At 39.9% G+C, this 20,460-nt stretch overlaps 2 protein-coding genes across 2 annotated transcripts; one reads left to right on the top strand and one right to left on the bottom strand.

Annotated features, from left to right (window-relative positions):
• The first annotated feature begins 3,305 nt into the window (after positions 1–3,305).
• On the top strand, positions 3,306–9,197 carry LOC139691291 (facilitated trehalose transporter Tret1-like). The gene is made up of 2 exons (XM_071589051.1): positions 3,306–3,459; positions 7,921–9,197. Exons 1-2 carry the CDS (start codon positions 3,306–3,308, stop codon positions 9,195–9,197), a joined length of 1,431 nt encoding a protein of 476 aa, XP_071445152.1.
• Positions 9,198–10,406: 1,209 nt separating this feature from the next.
• On the bottom strand, positions 10,407–19,873 carry LOC139691285 (facilitated trehalose transporter Tret1-like). Its single transcript, XM_071589043.1, has 4 exons — positions 19,672–19,873; positions 16,892–17,673; positions 15,688–15,861; positions 10,407–11,159 (listed from the first exon to the last, which is right to left on the bottom strand). The coding sequence occupies exons 1-4, from the start codon at positions 19,772–19,774 to the stop codon at positions 10,773–10,775; spliced, it is 1,446 nt and encodes a 481-aa protein (XP_071445144.1). The 5' UTR covers positions 19,775–19,873; the 3' UTR covers positions 10,407–10,772.
• Between the last annotated feature and the right edge of the window lie 587 nt (positions 19,874–20,460).

Genomic DNA, 20,460 nt, shown 5'->3' with positions numbered 1-20,460 from the left:
CCAAATCTTGGACCTCACAATGGTTTTTCGATTTCTGGGAATAAGAAAAAGTCTCTTGAGGTGAGGTCAGGAGAATAGAGTGGATGTGGAAAATTTTCAAGCGACATTGCTTTGATTTCTCAACTGCACCTCGAGATGAGGGAGGAGGTGCATTGTTGGCAAGAAGGTGAATGTTTTTATAATGCTAATAATAATGGCATTTCAATGCATTTATTATCAAATTTGTCTATTTATGATTTGCAACCAGAGTAAGAGCATTAGTGTTACCTAATAATGCCTCTAAATAAATTCAAGAGAGGGATAATGTTTTTAGTCAATAGAATCAGAAGGAATATCAGCATTAAAATTGCCCTCGATATTTCAGATGATATTAAGGATGTAGCTGGGATAGTTAAGTGGGGAGTCCTATGTTTGCAGGAACATTTGAAAATTGCCGAATGACAACTAGTATAAGGCCAGGATAATTAATGATGATAGCATATAAAATGGGCAAAATTATTCTAATGAGAGAGTATATGAGTTCAATATATGAAAGGAATGCAGGGCATACTATGCATTACTGAAGAAATAACCTAATTTGAGAATATTTTAACGCCATGGATTTTTTAGTCGAAATTACAGTACCTGACCAATAATTCAGCTACCTCAGATTTAAAAAAGTATTTATCCTTAAGTTTATATTCACTTAAAAATGTTAGGCCACTCACCATGAAATAAAACTTGTGTTATTTACTGTGACGGCACTTCACATTGGTATGAAATAGATAGAATATTTTTTTAAGGTGGGTATCAATGGCAATAACTGTAACATAAAATACAATTGGATAATTTACAAAGCCAGATGGCCACCTATTGAATTTCTACTTCAATCTAAAAACTAGGACTAGAAATGATTAATTTTAATAGTCAATGGCCATCATTATGAGTTATATCCGACAAATTCCTGTATTTTTGTCTTTTATCTAGGCAGAGCTAGCTAAGGTAGTGATTTTTACCCTTTACCTAACCCTGGTTTATCATAGATGTAAAGTAGGTATTTAGTTTATTTCAATTGATAAAAATGTAAAACCTTGTAAAAGCTCTTGTGGCATGAATATTGTAAAGACTGCATACTTCTGGACTTCATCTTGTGTGTTGTTTCCTGCTGACAACAGTTTCACCAACATTACAGCTAGCATTTTCAGGTCCTAGTGATGATGCAATTTTGGCCATCCTTATATAGAAGGCTTGATGGTATTTCTGCTCTCCGATTGGTCAGATTTTGACACAACCAGTTCCACATGCTTTGGACCTGGTAACCATGTTCCCTGTTGAACTTTGCAGGATGATTCTTTTGAGTACACTTTGGCTTTGCACAAGTTCATCCTGTGCCCAGGCTCCAGTCAGGCATGTTCTGTCACTTCTGAAAGGCATACTTGTTTGCTTTTCAGGATTCTCTGGTATTCATTTAGGTGGCACTTAATTGATTTGCCTGTCTGTTCTATGTGGACTTCCCACAGTTGCATTTTGTGTTATAGTCTTCTTCATATGCAGTGAGTGGGCATAGACTCTGGGACCTGTTGCAACCAAGCTGGCATGCCTCAGGGTCATGAACGTTGTCAGCAGAAAGCTACAACTGCGATGAAACCCAGGATAATGCAGCTTTCATGATAAAAATTAGATTAAATTAAATAAACCCATTTCTTTAAACTCTAAAATATGAAAGAAGCTATAGTGAAATCAGTCCATTAAAAAAATTGTCTTTTTAACTTGGCACTCCAATTTAAATTTAAATCAATTTTTTAACTTGAGTACTTATCATATAATAGAAATGAGAAAACAGACCTTTCATCACACCATCTGAAAATTTGACATTACCTTGTTAAATGCTTTGGACAAATTATTGTAATATTTTCTGTTTTTTTCTATTGAAGTGAGTAATTTGCTGAAAAATCCATCTTACGAATACCCCTCTTAGCTGCTGCTAGGGCATGTGGCTGGGGTATTAGGTCACCACCCATAAAAGAGAACAAAACCACATGCAAAATCAACATATAGTAGTAGTATTTAGGGGAGGCGACTGAGAGCTGAGGTCATTTGTGCCATTAGGGATGGACAGGAAAGGATGAAGGGTGGAGAGAAACCCAGCGTCGGCATTAGCCTACTCTTAACGAAAGGCACCAAGGGATCCGCAGCTTTACGTCCCATCCGATGGACGGCGTACTCACTCAAAGTGCCCTCCACAAAGCACCTAGGGATCGAAATAGAAAAATCAACATATGTATGCAAACCTACACCCATAGTGGCATATACATTTATGCAAAAACCTTCTTCACTTGCACACAAAAATACATGTGCTATCAACTAAAATACACATTTGCCTTAGAATTTAGTAAAAATTTAACGAATTTTGTTCAAACTAGCATGGAAAAGTAAGAAGGTGAAATTCCACTACCACATGGACATGCATCTTAACCGTGGACTATATTTTTTCCATGCAATCTTGAGTACAATTAGCATATATGCTGCTTGTACTCAGATTACATTGCATATATATTATGTCTCATCTTCATATTCCATTCTGCCCTGACATTAACAACACATTTTCAACATAGTACTCCATTGCTCCTTTGAAGTAAACCAAAATTTTAAGTATTATAATTTATTCTTAAGCATCATAGCCTAAATGTGCACAGTAGCGTTAAAATTTTAGCTTCGACATCGCCCTTCTCGAATAAAAGCCGAAAACAGACTTCCGTTGATTATTTACCATGAGATGTTTCAACAAAATTTTCGAAAAAGAAGTCAGGCCGTGCAGTTTTTCCATTCCAACATTAATTTTATTTTCAATAGCTTTTTGGGTTCAGCTTGCTTTCTTCTTTCCTTATGTCAGGCCCGACATGTATAGGCGTGACATTATATTTATGTAATTTTTTTCTCGTAAACGCCGCGAACCAAAAGAAGTAAATCTCTATGACGTCACATTTGGTTGTCATAGTGATAACCGAACACAAACTTCGAGTCATAAACACTTGAAAAGTACAGACAAAAATAACTGCATTCGCTTAATGTAGCTATCTAATGTTGGGGCTCAAATTTTTATTTACATGTGCAGTTAATATAAATAAATGGTGACTGGTGAAAGACGGAAATTAGCATATTCGGTTGAAATGTGGCGTTTAGTCTAATAATTACGCATTGCACGTTCCTTTCGAGGTGTGATTTTTTAGCTGAAGGTATTCAAGTTGAAGAAAAATTTCTTGGAGCAATTTGCAGCGTACGTAAATTTACATCCACATGCAATTTGAATAAAAATATATAGAACCATGGAGGAGCCAGAAGAAAGAGTGGTAGATGGTGAGGCTTCACCTGAGGAAGATGTGGCGAAAGTTGAAGAAGTGTCATTACCAGAGGCTGAAAAAACTAATGCTTGTGCTCTCATTAAGAAGAGATCGAACGAGATTATGGCAAGCTTCTCAGGTACATTTGAGTAGTTATTTTCTTTTTGTAGCAAACGGAAGAATGTTTTGAATTTGTGAACATCACACTCAACAGATAACCGAAAAGAAATAGGCTCAAATCCCTACAAAGAACAATCCGTAATTTTTCAATTAGGGAATATTTAAGTTTCCTTTTTCATTAATATCTTCTTATTTACAGATATTTTATTAGAATTATTTTTTTCCCTACTCTTCTTTGCACCTCTTCGTAAGTGAATAATCCGTTCATTATGCATTCATAATTATTTTTCAGCTCCGCATTTAGGTAAAATGCTTCCAACCCCATTTCTTATGCTTTTATTGTCCATGCCTCACTACCAAAGAGAATCATGCCCTATATTCATGTTTTAATGAAGTATCACCTTAACTTCCAGGCATGCGTCAATGGCTATTGATAGACGTCTTCTGCTAGAATGCTTTCTTTTCCTCTACAATTTTTTCAAAGTAATCTACCGGTTAAGATAGGTTTTGGATGGACATAACTACCAAATAAATATTTTGTGATTCCTAAAAAAACACAATCCAGCAACTTACTCCACATCAAGTCCCTCTCCATCTCTGAGTACTTCCTTCATCCCGTCCAACATCTTAATCCTATTCCTGCCCTTTCCTCGATTGCCTAATATTCTCTCCTCCATCACAGTCTTCAACATCCCACTGCCGGTCAATATGCTCTTCATTCATTTTTCCTGCGTCCTTTTAATTTCTCCAAACAATACCTCCGCCCACCATACCTAGTACTTCCTCATTTGTTTTCCTTTCCGTCAATTTCACATCCACATTTCAAAAGCCTCCAATTTAAGTCTATCATCCTGCTTCGGTGACCATATTTCCGCGCCCTAATAAACTACGCTCCAAATCAAAGTTTCAACAAGTCTTTTCTTAACATCCTTACTCAACGTCCATGTTATTAACTCCCTCCTCCTTGTGAATGCCTCTTTTCCTAGCGCAATTCTCCTCACGTCCCTACTACTTTGACCGTGTTGGTCCAAAGCACTTCCGAGATACATAAACTGTTCTACCTGCTCTAGTTTTTGACCTCCTATTTCAATGTTTTGCTCCGCCATTTTCTTTCTGGAACATCGCATAACCTTTGTTTTATTAATATTGATTCTCATCCCATATCTATGGCACTGAGTTTCCAATTCACACAGCAATTCTTGCAACCCCTTGGCTGACAGACAAACTAGAGCTCGCTCATCAGCACACCTAACTGATTTACGAATTTTCCTTCGACTTTCATTCCTACCTCCTGATCTTCCCATGCTTCTTTAGTCATTTCCTCTACGTGTACGTTGAACAGCACCGGTGATAATGGCCAACCCCGCCTTGCACCTCCTCCTAACACTGCCCATCCGGACTCTCCTTTCCCCACTCGCACCTGAGCAGTCTGAGACATGTACAGGTGGCGGGTTAGTCTCCTGTCCCTCCCATCTATTCCTGTTTTCTGCAATACAAGTATATATTTGTATACTCATTAGTTTTTTCCAATTCACTCTATCGAACGCCTTTTAGAAATCAACGAAACAGGCAAATACATCGTGATTGTATTCTATACTATATTCCTCTCGATTAGTGATCTCATTATTGCAATGGCATCACGCGTGCCTCTCCCCTTCCTGAGCGCAAACTGATTATCCACGAAATAATCATTTACCCTACTCCCTATCCTTTTGTTGATGATCCTGAGAACAACTTTAGCTGCGTGGGATATCAAACATATTGTCCAGTAGTCCTCACATGATGTAGCCTTTACCTTTCACGGAGTAGGAACTAACACTGATCTCACAGTCTTCCGGCCAGATTCCTTCCTTATAGATACAACGAATCAGTCCATATAGTCTCTTACCCCCACATTTTCCTAAACCTTTTAGTAGTTCCGCTGGAATGTTGTCCACCCCCACGGCCTTATTTAATTTCACATCCCTTAAAGCCCTGTCTATCTCATCGTCTGGTATGCCGTGACTTAAGCTATCTTCCTCTACGTCATGTTCCTTTTCTATGTCTATTTAAACATCTTCTATCAAGTATCGGAGTGCCTCTTCTCCCGCTCTCTTTTCAGTTTCCTGTTAATCTCTACCGCGTCAGGGAATGCTCAAAGCTCGAAAATGGTACAATAGAAATGAAAATTTCGCAACTGAGTTACTTACTGGTTTATCTCTGATTTTTTATCAATTCCATTCGTATCTCCATGATGAAGAAAGTACAAAATCGTGATTCCTACTTAAATGACCTTTGATGCATTCCACTCAGAAAACTCTGTAGGCTGAGAAATAATCTCGAATGCTATGCCGATCTCTCGTTGGCGCATAACCTAAAATCTCCAGCTTTGCGTGACAAGCAAGTCAGCTTAGAGATCTAATGAATCAATCGCAAAAAATAAAAGCATGATCATTCATGGGACTGTTTCAGAAGTACGCAAGCCACTTTAAAAAAATATTTTGTGTTACATTAATGGCTTTTAGGTCAAAATGGCTATTGGGTTAAGTCTTTAAACGGTCTTTAAACTTTTATCCCATAGAAATATGCATCCGAAGTTTTTTAATTGCGGAGTGATCCTATGAGAAAAATGTAGGTTAGTGGGGCTTAGGACTAAGGAATGGCTGCAGAGAGAAAACAATACATAAAGGAGAATGGAGAAATACGATAAAATGATTCTTTTATAATTGATACCTGGTAGAAAACTATCTAGTACATGTCCATCTACATCCCAGATGTTCATTTGCATCACAATAGATGGACTTGGAAAATGCCGGGAAATAGATGGAGAGATCAGGTCAATTTTATTATGATTAGTCGTAGTTTTAGGAAGAGCGTCATTTAAACATTTTCCCGAGAGTAGATTCAGGACATTTTTTACCACTCTTGAAGTAAAATGTCAAATCCAAGAGGTAAAATAAGAGAAATTTGAGAAAATAGGATGCCGAAGCTTTAAGTGGAGCTGAAAGGAAGTAATATCAGGACATCATCGATAAAACCCTGAGTAATGGACCAGGGCTCGGGTGCTCAAACACACAATTGGTTGGCGAGAGGGACGATTCTTCATATATATCTAGAAAACAGCTAGCGTTGAACAAGCAACATAAAAAATGACACTCGTCTAGGTTTTGACGGCCGTGACTACCTCCGCGGAAGAGAGAATCATATATACCGCAGTCGAGGTGGGAGAAGTGGGGTGGTAGGAAGTGAAAGGGGTATGGACAGTTCGGGAGAAGGAAAGGAAGAGTGGAATCAGAGTATCTGTCATTGGCCAATATTTAGCCAGGAGGTTCATATGACCGAAGGACCCAAATGTATGCCGTTTCTGGGGTTCTTACTTCAATAAAGATTCCATTCTCCAGGAGGGCTACGATGATAAATTTTGAAAATCAATAATCGAAAGTTTGGCAGTGGCTGACGGTTTTGAAGGGAATGGTATGCTTAGAGAAGGAAGGAGATATGGCGAAATGACGATGTTTGTAAAACCAGATACGGAGAGAGTTGATGCATTCTCCCACGCCGAAATGGTCACCAGGGAAAACTGCAATGATCAAGCTAAACTTTTCAGATTTATCAGATTTGGGACTAGGAGTATACGGTGTCATGGATGAAGGATTTTGTATTAAGTATTTTGCTCGGGTACACACGTTTAACGAGGGAATAGTGTAGGCTATCTGCACATTTATAATGTGAAAGGACATTGTTACAGATGCGATGACTACGGATGGAGAGAGAAACGGGATGGAACGTTTTACTACGAGTATAAGAATTAAATATAAAATTTTGAACATGCATATTGTAGGTGTTTGATGGAACGTGATGTTGGGGTCAGATATGGAAGAAGTAAAATATGCTGAGAAAAATAAGTTGAGTTGGTGGATGAAGGAAGCTTGGAGTTACTTTACGGCGGGGCCAAAGAAAAATCATATTATGCATCGTAATTAGCCCAGAGAAGAAGTTTTCGAATTTGAGATAGCAGAAAGGTGTGCTCAAGCTAGTCGATGAAAATCGACTAGCTTGAGTACACCTCTAGCACGCCTTGAGCACCTTGAGCACGCCGGCATATGTGCGTCCAGCAAGGTAACATTCATCTGAAGATTGAAGGAGTGAAGGATCAATTCGTTTTTCGTGTGGAGGAATCCTGGTAGACGGCTAGTCTTATGTAATGTGGCTGTTTTTAGCTCAATTCCCATGTTGTTGATAAATGCCCAAAATCGGTGCATACCCTTTCTCTGATACATACTTTAGATCGATCGTGATACAAGATTGATTAGAGGGTGCAAGACGCTCCACCATTATATAAAATATATCTCTGCGCATTATGCGATTACCATTCCGAACCTTTGACTCCTTCCGAGGATAAACGAAACTCACAATGCGTGAAAATAGATTGATCAATGCATACACGTCATGTATGTGGACTTAATTCAAACCACTCTTAACGTTGAATTTTTCTTCCCAGCTGCGTGTGGTGCGTTTGCCCTCGGCACAACAATAGGGTGGACATCACCAGCTGTTCCGAAGCTTAATTACAACGAAGAAGAGGAGTCCTGGATCGGGTCCACATTGGCAATCGGTGCTGCCTTAACCACCTTCCATACCGGATTTATCTTGGACAAATTAGGAAGGCGGTTGACGATTCTCATTCAGATTATCCCCTTCACCATAGGATGGCTTTTCCTCGCTTTTGGTAACCAATACATTGCCATGATGTACGCTGGACGGATAATTCTCGGCTTTGCGGGTGGTTCGACGTGCATGGTTGCACCCACTTACATCAGCGAGATATCATCACCGGATATGAGAGGAGCCCTTGGAACTCTTTTTCAGTTTATGTTAACCATCGGAATATTTTTCGTCTACGGATTGGGCCCGTTTTTATCAGTGATGGTCCTCTGTATCACTTGCCTCATATGGCCATGGATCAACGTCCTCACCATGATATTTTTACCCGAATCCCCGTACTTTCTCGCGAAGAAGAACAGGATGGAAGCTGCCAAGAAGGCGATTTTGTGGTTCCGTCCAGACGGGAACCCCGAGCAAGAGCTCGAGGAGATGCAGGAGTCACTTGAGGTCAAGGAGGAGTCCATCGTCCGGGTAATGAAAACAAAACCCGCCCGAAAAGCGGCCTTGACCATATTCATGCTCATGTTTTTCCAGCAGGTGAGCGGAATTAACGTGGTCATGTTCTATTCCGAGCCCCTATTCGATATGGCCAAAACCGCTTTGTCCGGAAATACTGCGACGATCGTGTTGGGATTACTGCAGTGCATTGTGACCGGGATCGCCGCAGTGATCGTCGACAAAACCGGAAGGCGACTTCTCTTAGTAGTTTCCTTCATCGGAATGGCTCTATGTCAATTTTTGATGGCCATATACTTCCACGCGTTCTTCCCGGTTAATAAGGCAAATTGGCTTCCCTTGATGTGTATCTACTTGTACCTGATTTTCTTCTCCATCGGCGCCGGACCTCTACCATGGACCATGCTGGGAGAGCTCTTGCCGCCCGCATCCAAAGGATCCGTTTCTTCGGTGGCCGTCTTCTTGAACTGGACCACGGCTTTCATCGTAACAAAAACGTTTCACACGTTAAAGAACCACATAGTCATGGCAGCCCCATTTTGGTTTTATGGCATTTGTTGCGCGTTAGGGGCTATCTTGATTTTTGTTTGGGTCCCGGAAACCAAAGATAAAACGCTAGAGCAAATTCAACGAGAGTTTGGACAAAGCGATGACTAGTCTAAAGTCAGGGGGCAAGATTCCGTCCTAAATGTGATAAATTTCAACCACTCTTTCTTGAAAAAGATTAACTCTTTTGGCTGTGGGGAGGGGGGGGGGCATTTGCTGCCTCCTAAAAAAAGAAAGCCCAACGGCATACATTTAAAAGCCCTCACAGCTTTTCAATTGTGTTTTTACAGTATCCTAATATTTTCACGCAAATTGTCATAAAATAATGTTGCCACGAGATATATTTGGAATATTGAAAAATAATTTTAAGAAATAATTTGTGATATGTTACCATATTTTGATTTGATTAGTCATGTCCTGTATTATTAAATGTTGCTCTAGTCAAATAAATAAAATTAACTCATGCATTAAAATTTTCCATTCACTAATTAAAATGTGGTGAATAGAAGACAGTTGTTTATGGACATTAATCTGCATGGCAAAATTCCTTTTGTCATTCAAATGTACTGATAATCATTTCCACGGGGTAATCTGATGGCGATGAACTTGGAAACATATCCACCAAGGGAGAAAGCTCCAGATAGCATGTTTAATAACTAAAATAGGGCGAATGATTTCTTACCCTTTAAAAAAAAATGTTGCATTGAAATGCACATTCGCGGAACACTCCGTTTAAAGTTTCATCTCCCGCAGTTTCTTTGATTTTTGAACTTGAATTGATTTCAATATACCTTGATAAAAGGACTCAATGATTTGGGATGTATTCAATTTTAGTGTTATCTAGAGGAATCACTTGAGTCCCCACGTTACTATCTGTTCTCATCCCATTTAAAGTGACACAATAGAGCACGTAGACTTTCGTTGCATTGAAAGGTTCCGGCGATGATGTGTTGTCGCTTCAATCCCACTGGCCTGGTCTGCATGATGAGGTGAACTAGCATCTGAATGAAACGAAGTCGATGACTACGAGCGATGAGGATGTAGGATGTACTAGTATGTAGGATGAATGAGCTGCTCTGGAACATGCAACAGTGAGCTTATATTTGAACTCTTATATTATAATTCCATTATAGAAGTACTACGTTGAGGAGAAGTGCAAGGAAGTGGAAGTAAACTGTCTAAACACGTACTGGGTGAGGATATTAGGTTTGTAATGGGCATGAGGTCTAGTGCAATAAGAAGAGCACATTTTGATAAAAATAGGTGTTTTATTAAATAAATATCTTAACTTAAAGTTTACGCTAATATTTTACGTTAAGGTTTCCATATTTGGCATTTTTTCTTACTTAGGATTACAAATTAAACAAACAAAGTTATATTTACTCATCCTTTCGTCAGAGTTATGCATGCACAAAAAGTCTTTTTCATCATCGTTAACTTCGAACAATGTGAAAGAAAATTATTCATCGGTTTCATCATATACTTGAAGTGAGTGACAGAACTTACTTCATCTCGAGTCATAATCTCAATGGCACTTATTTAGACATTTATTGTTCACATAAGTTATTGCTGCCGTAGTTATGTATTCGGTACGAGTAGCGGACCCGTAGAACGATGACGGATGGTGTATCACAGTTTTAAGAGCACTATAACAGAACAAAGAGTTCCTTTTCCTCTCCGACTCATTCATGGGTTGGTTTTCGTTTTCGTCCCACCGAGCTCTTTCTGGATATCCTCCAAAGACTTCCCTTTTGTCTCCGGGAGGAATAATATTACGAAGGCAGCCGCAGCGGCGTTGAACCCGGCGAACATCCAAAAGGTGACGTCGGAACCGATCGACAACTGAAGGGAAGTGAAAGTTAGTGTCACGATGAAAGCCAGAGTCCAGTTGATCCCGACGGCAATCCCAGCTGCGATGCCCTTAACGTTTGGCGCGAAGAATTCGCCGATGAGAGCCCACGGGATGGGTCCGAAGCCGAGGGAGAAGACGATTATGAACACGGCGAGGCTCAACAGCGGGAGCCAACCAATATGCTTCGCTTCTTCGGAAGGCTCCAACCCCGTTCCCCTGATCTGCAAAAAGAGGAAAGAGTGTTTACCGAGCAGTCTTGTGGGATGGGCCAATGGCAGTTCTCGCCAAGCATGTACATATGCCTTTAAAAGAATACGAGGAGCATTCAAATTTAGAGAGCATCCATGATTTTCTCCGTATTGGAAGCAGATAGAAAGATGAGGCTGAGCATGAAATACGCAGGCACTTTTAATAAATATGGCCATGCAGTAGAAGGCATAGGATTTAAATAGCTGCCGTTTTAGTGAGAAGAATTTTCGGTACTTAAAATGGTAACGTTTCGTCTACGAGGAAAACGTGTCAGCTGTTTTCTCAACTTGGGTTGTTGTTATAGATAACTACGCCCATTGAGTAAGAAATGCGGTGATGGTGTTATCGATGTGAAAAACGTGATTTCTTCGTTGCGACAGTTCAAAGAATGGCTAACTTCGTGTGGCAGCGAACCAAAGAAGTTTAGACCACGAAACAGCCGATTTTCGAGGGGGCAAAATGGACCCTACTGAAGCGGCGTACTGGGCGGTAATGGAATTATAGCGTCGACGTCGAGAAAAATATGAACGCCTTCATGGAGAACATGTTGTGTAGCAAAAGATGTTTCTATATCTTGTGTCATTAGTCAACCATAATAAATAGTAATCCTTAGAACTTGAAGGCACCTCGTGAAATCTTTAGGCTTTGCGAGAGAGGAAAATTTAATGCTACATACGAAATAATGTAAAATAGCACTGGAGCCACAAATATCTTTGAATGAAAGAGTTTGATTGAAGTTCAGAGGAGGGTCTTGACCGCGGGAATAAACCGTTCATTGGCGTCATATCCCTTACCAGTTGCGAAAGGTTAAAATCCAACTCAAACCGGACGGCGAAGGAAGGGACGAGTACACCACCATTAAGTAAGGTCTCGGACTAATTAGTGGAGGAACACCATTGCCTATTTTAAGGGAAGCATCGCAAATTTTGCGCAAAATATTTCCCAACAACATTGAGCAGTTGAAGGATAGGACAGTGAAAATGACAAAGCATGAGGCATGAGGGTAAAACATTCTGGCGTACAGCCAAGCCGCGGACCGCATACGACCCGCGATTGCTAATGTCGATTTCATTAATTAAAAGGTATTTGAAATTTCACACTGTTTGTTATTATTATTCTTATTATGGGTAGTAAGCAGGTTAATGTAAGATTTTGGATGGACACATGCTACCAAACTGTACAGCGACAATTACCTTGTCTCTCTTAACAACACCCAGGCTGACATTCAACACTACAATCAGCCTCTCTTCAATTCCGCATGATTCCATCCTCCCTTCATTCCGCCCAACATCCCTATTCTATGCCTACCCCTTTCTCGTTTGCCAAAGATTGCCCCTCATTCTTCAACATCCACCTGCCAATCAACTTGTATTTCCTATCTCCTTATAAATGCTCCCAACAATTCCTCCTCCTAAACCATCATGTCTAGCACTTCGTTTGTCTCCTTCCTGTGCACGTCTCCTTCTCCACGCCCAAATACCAAAAGCCTCCTCAATCTATGCCTATCATTTGCATACGACCTCCAGATATATTTAAGGGCCACAGTCAATAGCCTTCCTCTCCATATACAACAAATTAAGGCTGACCTCAAAGATTGCGCACACAAAACTTCATTAGTCTAAATTCACATAAAACGCGAGCTATACTGATAGGATATCGCAAACTGCTAAAATATATCGCTGTATTCCAGCAATTAAACTTGTAACTTCAAGGCACACTCATTCCATTTAACAATGTTGTTACAAATCTAGGCTTCCGTATTGATGGAAATTTCTCATGGTCTTCACAAGTTCTTCACAAGTCATGTTATGCCCATCACATTGAAAAAGCAGATAGTTTCTTCTTTCATTGTTCCTCACTTTGATTATGGTGACATGCGTACGCTTCATTTACAATTTAAAAATTAATGGTCACATTGCAGAGCATTTAAACAAACTCAACTGGCTTTTTTTAATTCTCGCAGAAAACTCCAAATGCTGTCCTTACTCTACCAAATACTAAATTATAAAAACCCCTCAGTATTTTACCAATGATATCAATAGCCTTGATAGAATACATACACTAAATACCAGAGGTACTCATAAACTCGTTATCCCTCATCACAGAACAACTACATACAAACAGTCATTTGCAGTCACAGCATGTTGTCATTGGAATGAGCTATCATCCGTTCTTGCTAATGCACTATTTCTCCCATCATTCAAGCGCGCACTTCATAAATCACTTATTTCCCAGCAAACCAACCAGTGAAAATAGAGTTGTAAACTAACTTCGAGTTCCTTCCTTTTTATTTCGTAGGAGCATCATACTTTGAATTGCTGGTTGTAAATATAGCCAGGAGTATTTTTTTTACAAGTACTGTTTGCATGTATTGGTGTGTGTATGTATAGTATTTGTATGTATTGTGTATACGGGTGTATGTTTTATAATTTGTGTTATAGTTATCAATTGACTAGACAACTAATGTATTGTGTTGCTGTATGTTAGTCCTAGGATATTATATGCATTAATTTAGCTACTATTTATGCAAAATTTGTGTAATTTATTTATAAGTTTAATATTGTAAATGTGTGACGAGGGATTAGGTGGTAGAAGAGACTCCATGGTCTCAGCATCGCCCCAAAATAAAGACGAATATCTATTTTAGTATATATATACTACTATATTTTACTCTATCAAAAGCTTTTAGGCTTATCCTAATCTAACTATAAAAGCTAATCCGCAACCTTTACATGTCTCAGACTGCTCAGGTGCGAGTGGGGGACGAAGTGTCCGAATGGGTAGTGTTAGGAAGAGGTGTAAGGCGTGGTTGTCCATCATCACCCGTGCTGTTCAACGTAGATGTGGAGAAAATGATTAAAGAGGCATGTGAAGAACTGGAGGTAGGAATGAAAGTTGGACGGGAATTCGTAAAATCAGTTAGGTTTGCTGATGACCGAGCTTTAGTTTGTCAGTCAACCAAGAGGTTGCAAGTATTGCTGTGTGAATTGTAAACTCAGTGCCATAGATATGGGATGAGAATCAATATTAATAAAACAAAGGTTATGCGATTTTCTAGAAAGAAAAAGGCTAAACTAAACATTGAAATAGGTGGTCAAAAACTAGAGCAGGTAGAACAGTTTACGTATCTCGTAAGTGTTTTGGACCAACACGGTCAAAGTAGTAGGGACGTAAGGAAAAGAATTGCGCTAGGCAAAGAGGCTTTTACAAGGAGAAGGGAGTTGATGAGAGGGACGTTGAGTAAGGATGTTAAGAAAAGACTTGTTAAAACTTTGATATGGAGGGTAGTTATGTACGGCACGGAAAAATGGTCACCGAAGCAGGATGATAGACTTAAATTGGAGGCTTTTGAAATGTGGATGTGGAGAAGGATCGAGAAGGTGAAATTGACGGAAAGGAAAACAAATGAGGAAGTACTAGGTATGGTGGGCGGAGGTATTGTTTGGAGAAATTAAAAGGACGCAGGAAAAATGAATGAAGAGCGTATTGACCGGCAGTGGGATGTTGAAGACTGTGATGGAGGAGAGAATGTTAGGCAAACGAGGAAAGGACAGGAATAGGATTGGGATGTTGGACGGGATGAAAGTGGTAAGGAAATACACAGAGATGAAGAAGGGGTTTTTGTAGAGTGGGATTTTGGGTTGTGTTTTGCTTGGAGAAAAAAATATTTATTTGGTAGCTGTGCCTATCAAAAACCCACCTGGTTGTGAAGGAAGGTAACTTATCTCTGTAAAATATTTCCCTCAAGAAACGCCCGCGATGATATTCCCTAACTGATCATATCGAACTCTGCCTTGCTATGAGTGCCTATTGAAATTTAGACCTGAACAATGGACAAGGTCACTGTTTTAGCTTTTAATACTACAAATAATATTCTATCAGTGGCTTGTTATATGCTTACTACGCCTTATCTTACCCTTTTGCGAAAAAATATTGCCCCCCTCTCTTCCTCTTGTCTGAATATTACTGTAATCGCTGAATATTATGACTATCATTCCAGTAATCCCCACTGCCCTAACCTAAAATATTTCCATTTCCTCTTTGCATCTCTCGTTTTATATTTTCTTTTTATTTAGTCCTTAGAATGATTCTAGAATACATGGTCCCAATTTAAACATATTTGAAGAGAAAAAGCTAACATTTGAATCGAAGCGAACTGATGATAATGATATATATTAATATTGACTACTGATCGGAAAGTATTGCAAAAATCTTCATTAAGATCTATCTATTCTTTCATCTTCATCAAAATTTATTACGACAAATAATTTTCGCGACGCTTTCGTCGGTGAATTTAATCTGCTATGCGTTGAAACGTTTTCGGTGTACCATGGCACAGTATCATGTATGATATGTTTCAATTGTCAAAGGTGGACGAAATTGTTTTGGAGGAGAAGGTAAAGCTGGTGGTGGACCAACTAATTGTTTTTTGTGGTATTTTTAACGGATATACAATTATCACGAGTTGATGCTATTCGGGTGAATAAGAACCTGAAATACCTTAAAGTAAACACCGAGGGCAGCCAAGCAGATCGCCATGACGACAGATGACAAGATGAGGAGCACCCTGCGACCCGCCCGGTCCACGAGGCCAGCGGCCACTACCGTGAAGACAGTCTGCACCACTCCGACAATTACGGGACTCACCGTAGGCGGCAATCCACTCCCGGCAGCCTACAATTTGGAAAACAGCAATTACTTCAGCTTTCAACAAATCCGCATACTACTCAGTGTTCTAGAACCTTCTGAAATATATATATTTATTTATATAATTGAATTTGTAGTACATTTATGAACTCCCATTCGAAGGGAATTCGAATTGGTTGGTCGCAGTTAGTTCTGAGGGATACCAATGATTGATTCCCGTCTAAGATTGGATGTTGTTAAAATCCGAAGTAATAGTATTAATAAATTTTTAATAATTGATTATTTTCATTTCAAGTGAAAATTCAGATATATTTTCAAGGAAGTATCAGACTTTTGCTCACATGTTTTTTTTATATCTATTAATATTTTAATGAAGGTTTTTTTGAATATCTAGGAATGTAATTACAATACGGTAGCGTATCAAGATTTTAAACAATCATAGCCTCGAAACATAAATTTAAACCTCGAATAACAAAAAAATAAACAGTTCCACGTAATATCATTTGTCATACAAAATAATATCGGGTTCAAATGTTCACAAACTTGAGTCGTCTGCGTGAAAAATTTTCAAGGGCGCACCCAGTCAGAACTTCCCCAAAGTTTTGGAAAGGATACATGTATATTTAGTTGAAACATTACAGAGGTGTATTTCGACCGTGATACGTTCAATAAATGACTTTGTGCTAAAATAAATCGATAAAAATACGAGGCTTGTGATGGTTGCCATGCCACGGCAAGACATTTTTTTGGTTCAGGCTTATCTTTCATGTGTATTAATGCCATTGAAAAAATAAAAAAAGCCATTCGCTTTTCAATACTTTGTCTTGACAAGTTAGGCAAACGAGGAAGGGGCAGGAATAGGATAGGCATGTTTTTTGGAATGAAGGGAAGAAAGAAGTATGCGGAAATGAACGGGGACTTGTTTTACAGTAGGATTTTGAATTGTGTTTTTGTTAGGAGAGGCAAATAATTATAAAAGTTTATGAATATTTTAAAATTAAATTTATCATTGGACTCTCGGAAACCATTTGTTTAATGAATAGTTCTTTTTAACAACCTTGAATATGGTCCCAGTGTAGAATATGACAGCATTAACGCCGCTAAGCTGCTGGAACATCAGGATGCCCAGGCAGATGAAAAAAGCCTTAACGTTGGTCTTGGAGGAGATGATGTCTTTGAACGAGGTGTTCTTCTGTGCGATTGACTCCTCCTCCACCAGGGTATGCATCGCTGCAAGCTCCTCGCCCACATCCGGCCTTCCCCGGAGCCACGCCAGAGACTTCCGGGCTTCCTCTCGCTTTCCCTTGCTCAGCAGATACTTGGGCGTCTCGGGCATCCAGAAGAAGGCGGCGAAGAACAGGATTGGTAACGTGAAGCATGTCCACGAAAGCACGTCGTAGTTCTCCACCGTGCCAAGGATGTAGACCACGAGAATCCCGACGGTGATCATCAGCTGAAAGAAGGCGCTCAGGGTGCCGCGGACTGAGTTCTCCGCGATTTCGGCGATGTACATGGGAGCAACGACGCAGGATGCCCCGGTCGCCAGGCCGGATAGGAAGCGGGCCGCATACAGGACACCCACGGACTTGGCGAACGCTATCATCAGCCATGAAACGACAAAGGGCGGCGCGAGGGAGAGCTGGAACATCTTCCGGCCAAACCTGTCCGCGAGTGAGCCGGAGGGCAGGGCTCCCACAATCGCCCCCAGGGGCAGAATTGCCCCCACCCAGGAGCCTTGGTCATCCGTGATGGCAAGACGACTGTCGGGTGCCTTCAGCAGGGAGAGTGCTGGTGATGTCCAGGCTAAGGCACAGCCGCCGGATAAGGCCACGAGAGTGGCTATTTTTGTAGGTAAACGAGAAAAGATATAACAATTAAGCCTGGAGTGTAGAGAGTAGACTAATATTCGGATCGCCGCCTGCTCGTATCAAACACAAAGCAAAGAACTTGGTATTCTCTCATCGTGAGTGGAGTAGAACATTTAATTTTCGGATGCATCACATACTATCTGAAGTGTGTAATATCCAATAAATATATACTCCAACAGAAAATCAAATGAAAACAGTAGTTTTTAGAGTATAAATTGATTGCTAAATATTATTTAGTATTATGATCAGACTTAATTAACTTTGTAAATTGTTAATAGAACAGGCAAAATAGATTAGTGTGATCAAAGTCACAAATTTAAGATGAGAAGAATTGTACAAAATTAACAAAAGATTTTTAAACCAAAAAAAATTACCTTCTTAGGTTATTCAAAAATTAACCATTGTGAGTTTATTCCTGGAGATTATTTATTAGTAGCTGAGTTACGCATTTGTAAATTAATCTTTATTATATATGCAATATTTTTTTGATTGATCCAAGTACAGAGCTTTTGATAATTCACTTATTCTTGGAAGGGGAAGGAAAACTGTTTGAAATATAGATACAGAACTTTTCAAAAACTGATTTCAATGAAAATCGAAATCTGCAGGCTTGGGAACAAATAGCTGATTTTCCGAAGTCGAACTTATTGAGTATATGATATACAAGAATCACTCATTAGGCCAAGTTTTCAAGTGCAACTGAAGCTTTTCGTAATGTATTCCAAAAGGAAACTGATTGTAAGACAATCCAACTTGAACTTTCAAATACATGGGAGAGTACTTGAAGTACTCAGCAGATGTTACTACTGAAATTTTTCATTCCTTAGTCTTGCAGTTAATTTCGAGAAATCCGGAGTCGACCACGAGTGTTGTAACCTTTGAAATCAGCATGTAACAATATTAGATCGCATCATCAGTAATAGCATTATCAACATGTAAAAAATCATTTCCTAATATTATCCTAGAACCAACATCACGACTCTGGAGTATGACACAGGATTTTCAGAAGAGTATCAATAATTTTTGTTGGTGTATCAATATCAACGATAATAAGTGCAAATCGTTCATTTCCCTAGTTTACTTTTAGCGTTTATGTGTGATTTTTAAGAAAGGTACCACTTTTTCTACTGTGATAAGCCAAAATTTGAAGCATATTGATTACGGAAAAATTTGCGAAGATGATATTTTATGACATCATTAAGTTATTTCTGGGCAAGCCCAACTCCAAAAATATACTCCCCCCTACATCTGAAGTTCGATGTGAACTGTCTCTCACATGCATGGTTTCAAATAGAACTCCAAGATTTTGTGCCCGCTGTCAACTATAAAATGGGAGTATACTTTATCGTCATCATAGAGTGAACGTGCACAATAGAGAAATTTATTCCTCCCTGGCGAAATGACGAATGGATGCAAAATTCATATACGTCTAACGTACGACCCGATAAAACACTCGCTCGTATATTTAAGGAACTAGCGTCGGAAATTGCGCCGTATCTAGGAATCATATTCAAGAAATCGCTGGTAGATCACAAGGTCCATAGTGATAATTCAATTTTTTATTCTTTGAGTGTTCTCTTTTTATTATTGAGAAAAAAACCTCATCATGGATTGAAAAAAAATTATATCGAGAAAGATTAAACGTAAAATGTACTTGATATTTGGGGAAGAAACCAATTTGAAACGACAGTGAGGTATACGTGTTGGGTGCTTTTTAGGGTCAACAAGCATGTTCCTTGTGATTCTCAATCAGGTTTACGTTGAAGTAAAGAACTCTATCGAGATGTAGAAGGTTAGCCTTGCGAGATTTCGTCCTTGGCCGCTAGGAAGACTAGAATTTGTGTCGGAAGAACGCGTGAAATCCATCCCCGTGAAAGGTTTAAAGTGATTCCGATCATGTCTTGTACCCATGCCAAGGGGGACAACCTGTCGATGGGACCCACTTCTCGGAGTCGAGAACGCAGTTTACCTGCACCGGCCGCCAGGAACTGCGGCATCTTCTTCCCAGGGGTCGAGCCCGGCGTCCGGTTTTCTTCTTGATCACTCATTCTCGACATTGGTACAGTTTCCATAGGTGAAGGGATCCCGATAAAGAAACCAAACTCTTTTCAGCTCTCGTTCTTCTCTTCAGACGGCTTGGGGGGGGGGAGAACTCTGGTGCGCAGTGAAAAACCTCGAACAGGCGACTGGAGAAAGAAAAACAATGATTAGGCACGTAAATCCCAGAGTTAAGTTCCACTTGCACGGGTGCGGGGGATGAGTGAACGGTCTATGGGTGATAAATAGATTAGCGAGTACTTCAATGATTGAGATTTTGACTTGGTGGTGATAAATCAATTCCCAGTTCCCTCTGCCTCACTCGGTATGCAGTGATATTTTTTGTTCGCAGCATACCTGCCCAAATGTCCCAATTTTTCCGAGAGGTCCGTTGGGCAAATGAGGCTGATTGAGTTTCCTTTTACTCAGGGTCGAAATCGAAGCAAGTACTGCAATTTTACTCTCCGGACGGCTCGACTGGTCCATGGGATCCACGACAAGCCGCTCTTGGCTTGTCATCCAGTTTCTCAGGGGCCAAACTACCAGAGTTTGCACACCACCAATGTCCGAGGCAGGACTCGAACCCAGGACTCTAGGGTTTGCAGGCAAGCACGACACCCACCGGACTAACCCGGCCGGTGAGTAGCGCATGGCAGTATGAATTTTTTGCTCTGGTTGAGTGGCATCACCGTTTACGATACCTATGTGCCCAGCGTCCTCA

This window comes from Hetaerina americana, unplaced genomic scaffold (assembly GCF_022747635.1).
Source record: "Hetaerina americana unplaced genomic scaffold, ioHetAmer1.1.p SCAF_32, whole genome shotgun sequence".
Classification (NCBI taxonomy): Eukaryota; Metazoa; Arthropoda; class Insecta; order Odonata; family Calopterygidae; genus Hetaerina; species Hetaerina americana.
The sequence above is the reverse complement of the archived record's forward strand: the minus strand, read 5'-3'. Positions and strand labels throughout refer to the sequence as shown.

What these genes read in the sequence shown, in the direction of transcription:
- LOC139691291 (XM_071589051.1), top strand. Translation starts at nt 3,306, where the DNA reads ATGGAGGAGCCAGAAGAAAGAGTGGTAGATGGTGAGGCTTCACCTGAG. An exon ending in GATTATGGCAAGCTTCTCAG is followed by an intron (nt 3,460 to 7,920) that starts GTACATTTGAGT and finishes TTTTCTTCCCAG; the next exon opens with CTGCGTGTGGTGCGTTTGCC.
- LOC139691285 (XM_071589043.1), bottom strand. Translation starts at nt 19,774, where the DNA reads ATGGAAACTGTACCAATGTCGAGAATGAGTGATCAAGAAGAAAACCGG. An exon ending in GTTCCTGGCGGCCGGTGCAG is followed by an intron (nt 17,674 to 19,671) that starts GTAAACTGCGTT and finishes CTACAAAAATAG; the next exon opens with CCACTCTCGTGGCCTTATCC. An exon ending in ACACTGGGACCATATTCAAG is followed by an intron (nt 15,862 to 16,891) that starts GTTGTTAAAAAG and finishes TCCAAATTGTAG; the next exon opens with GCTGCCGGGAGTGGATTGCC.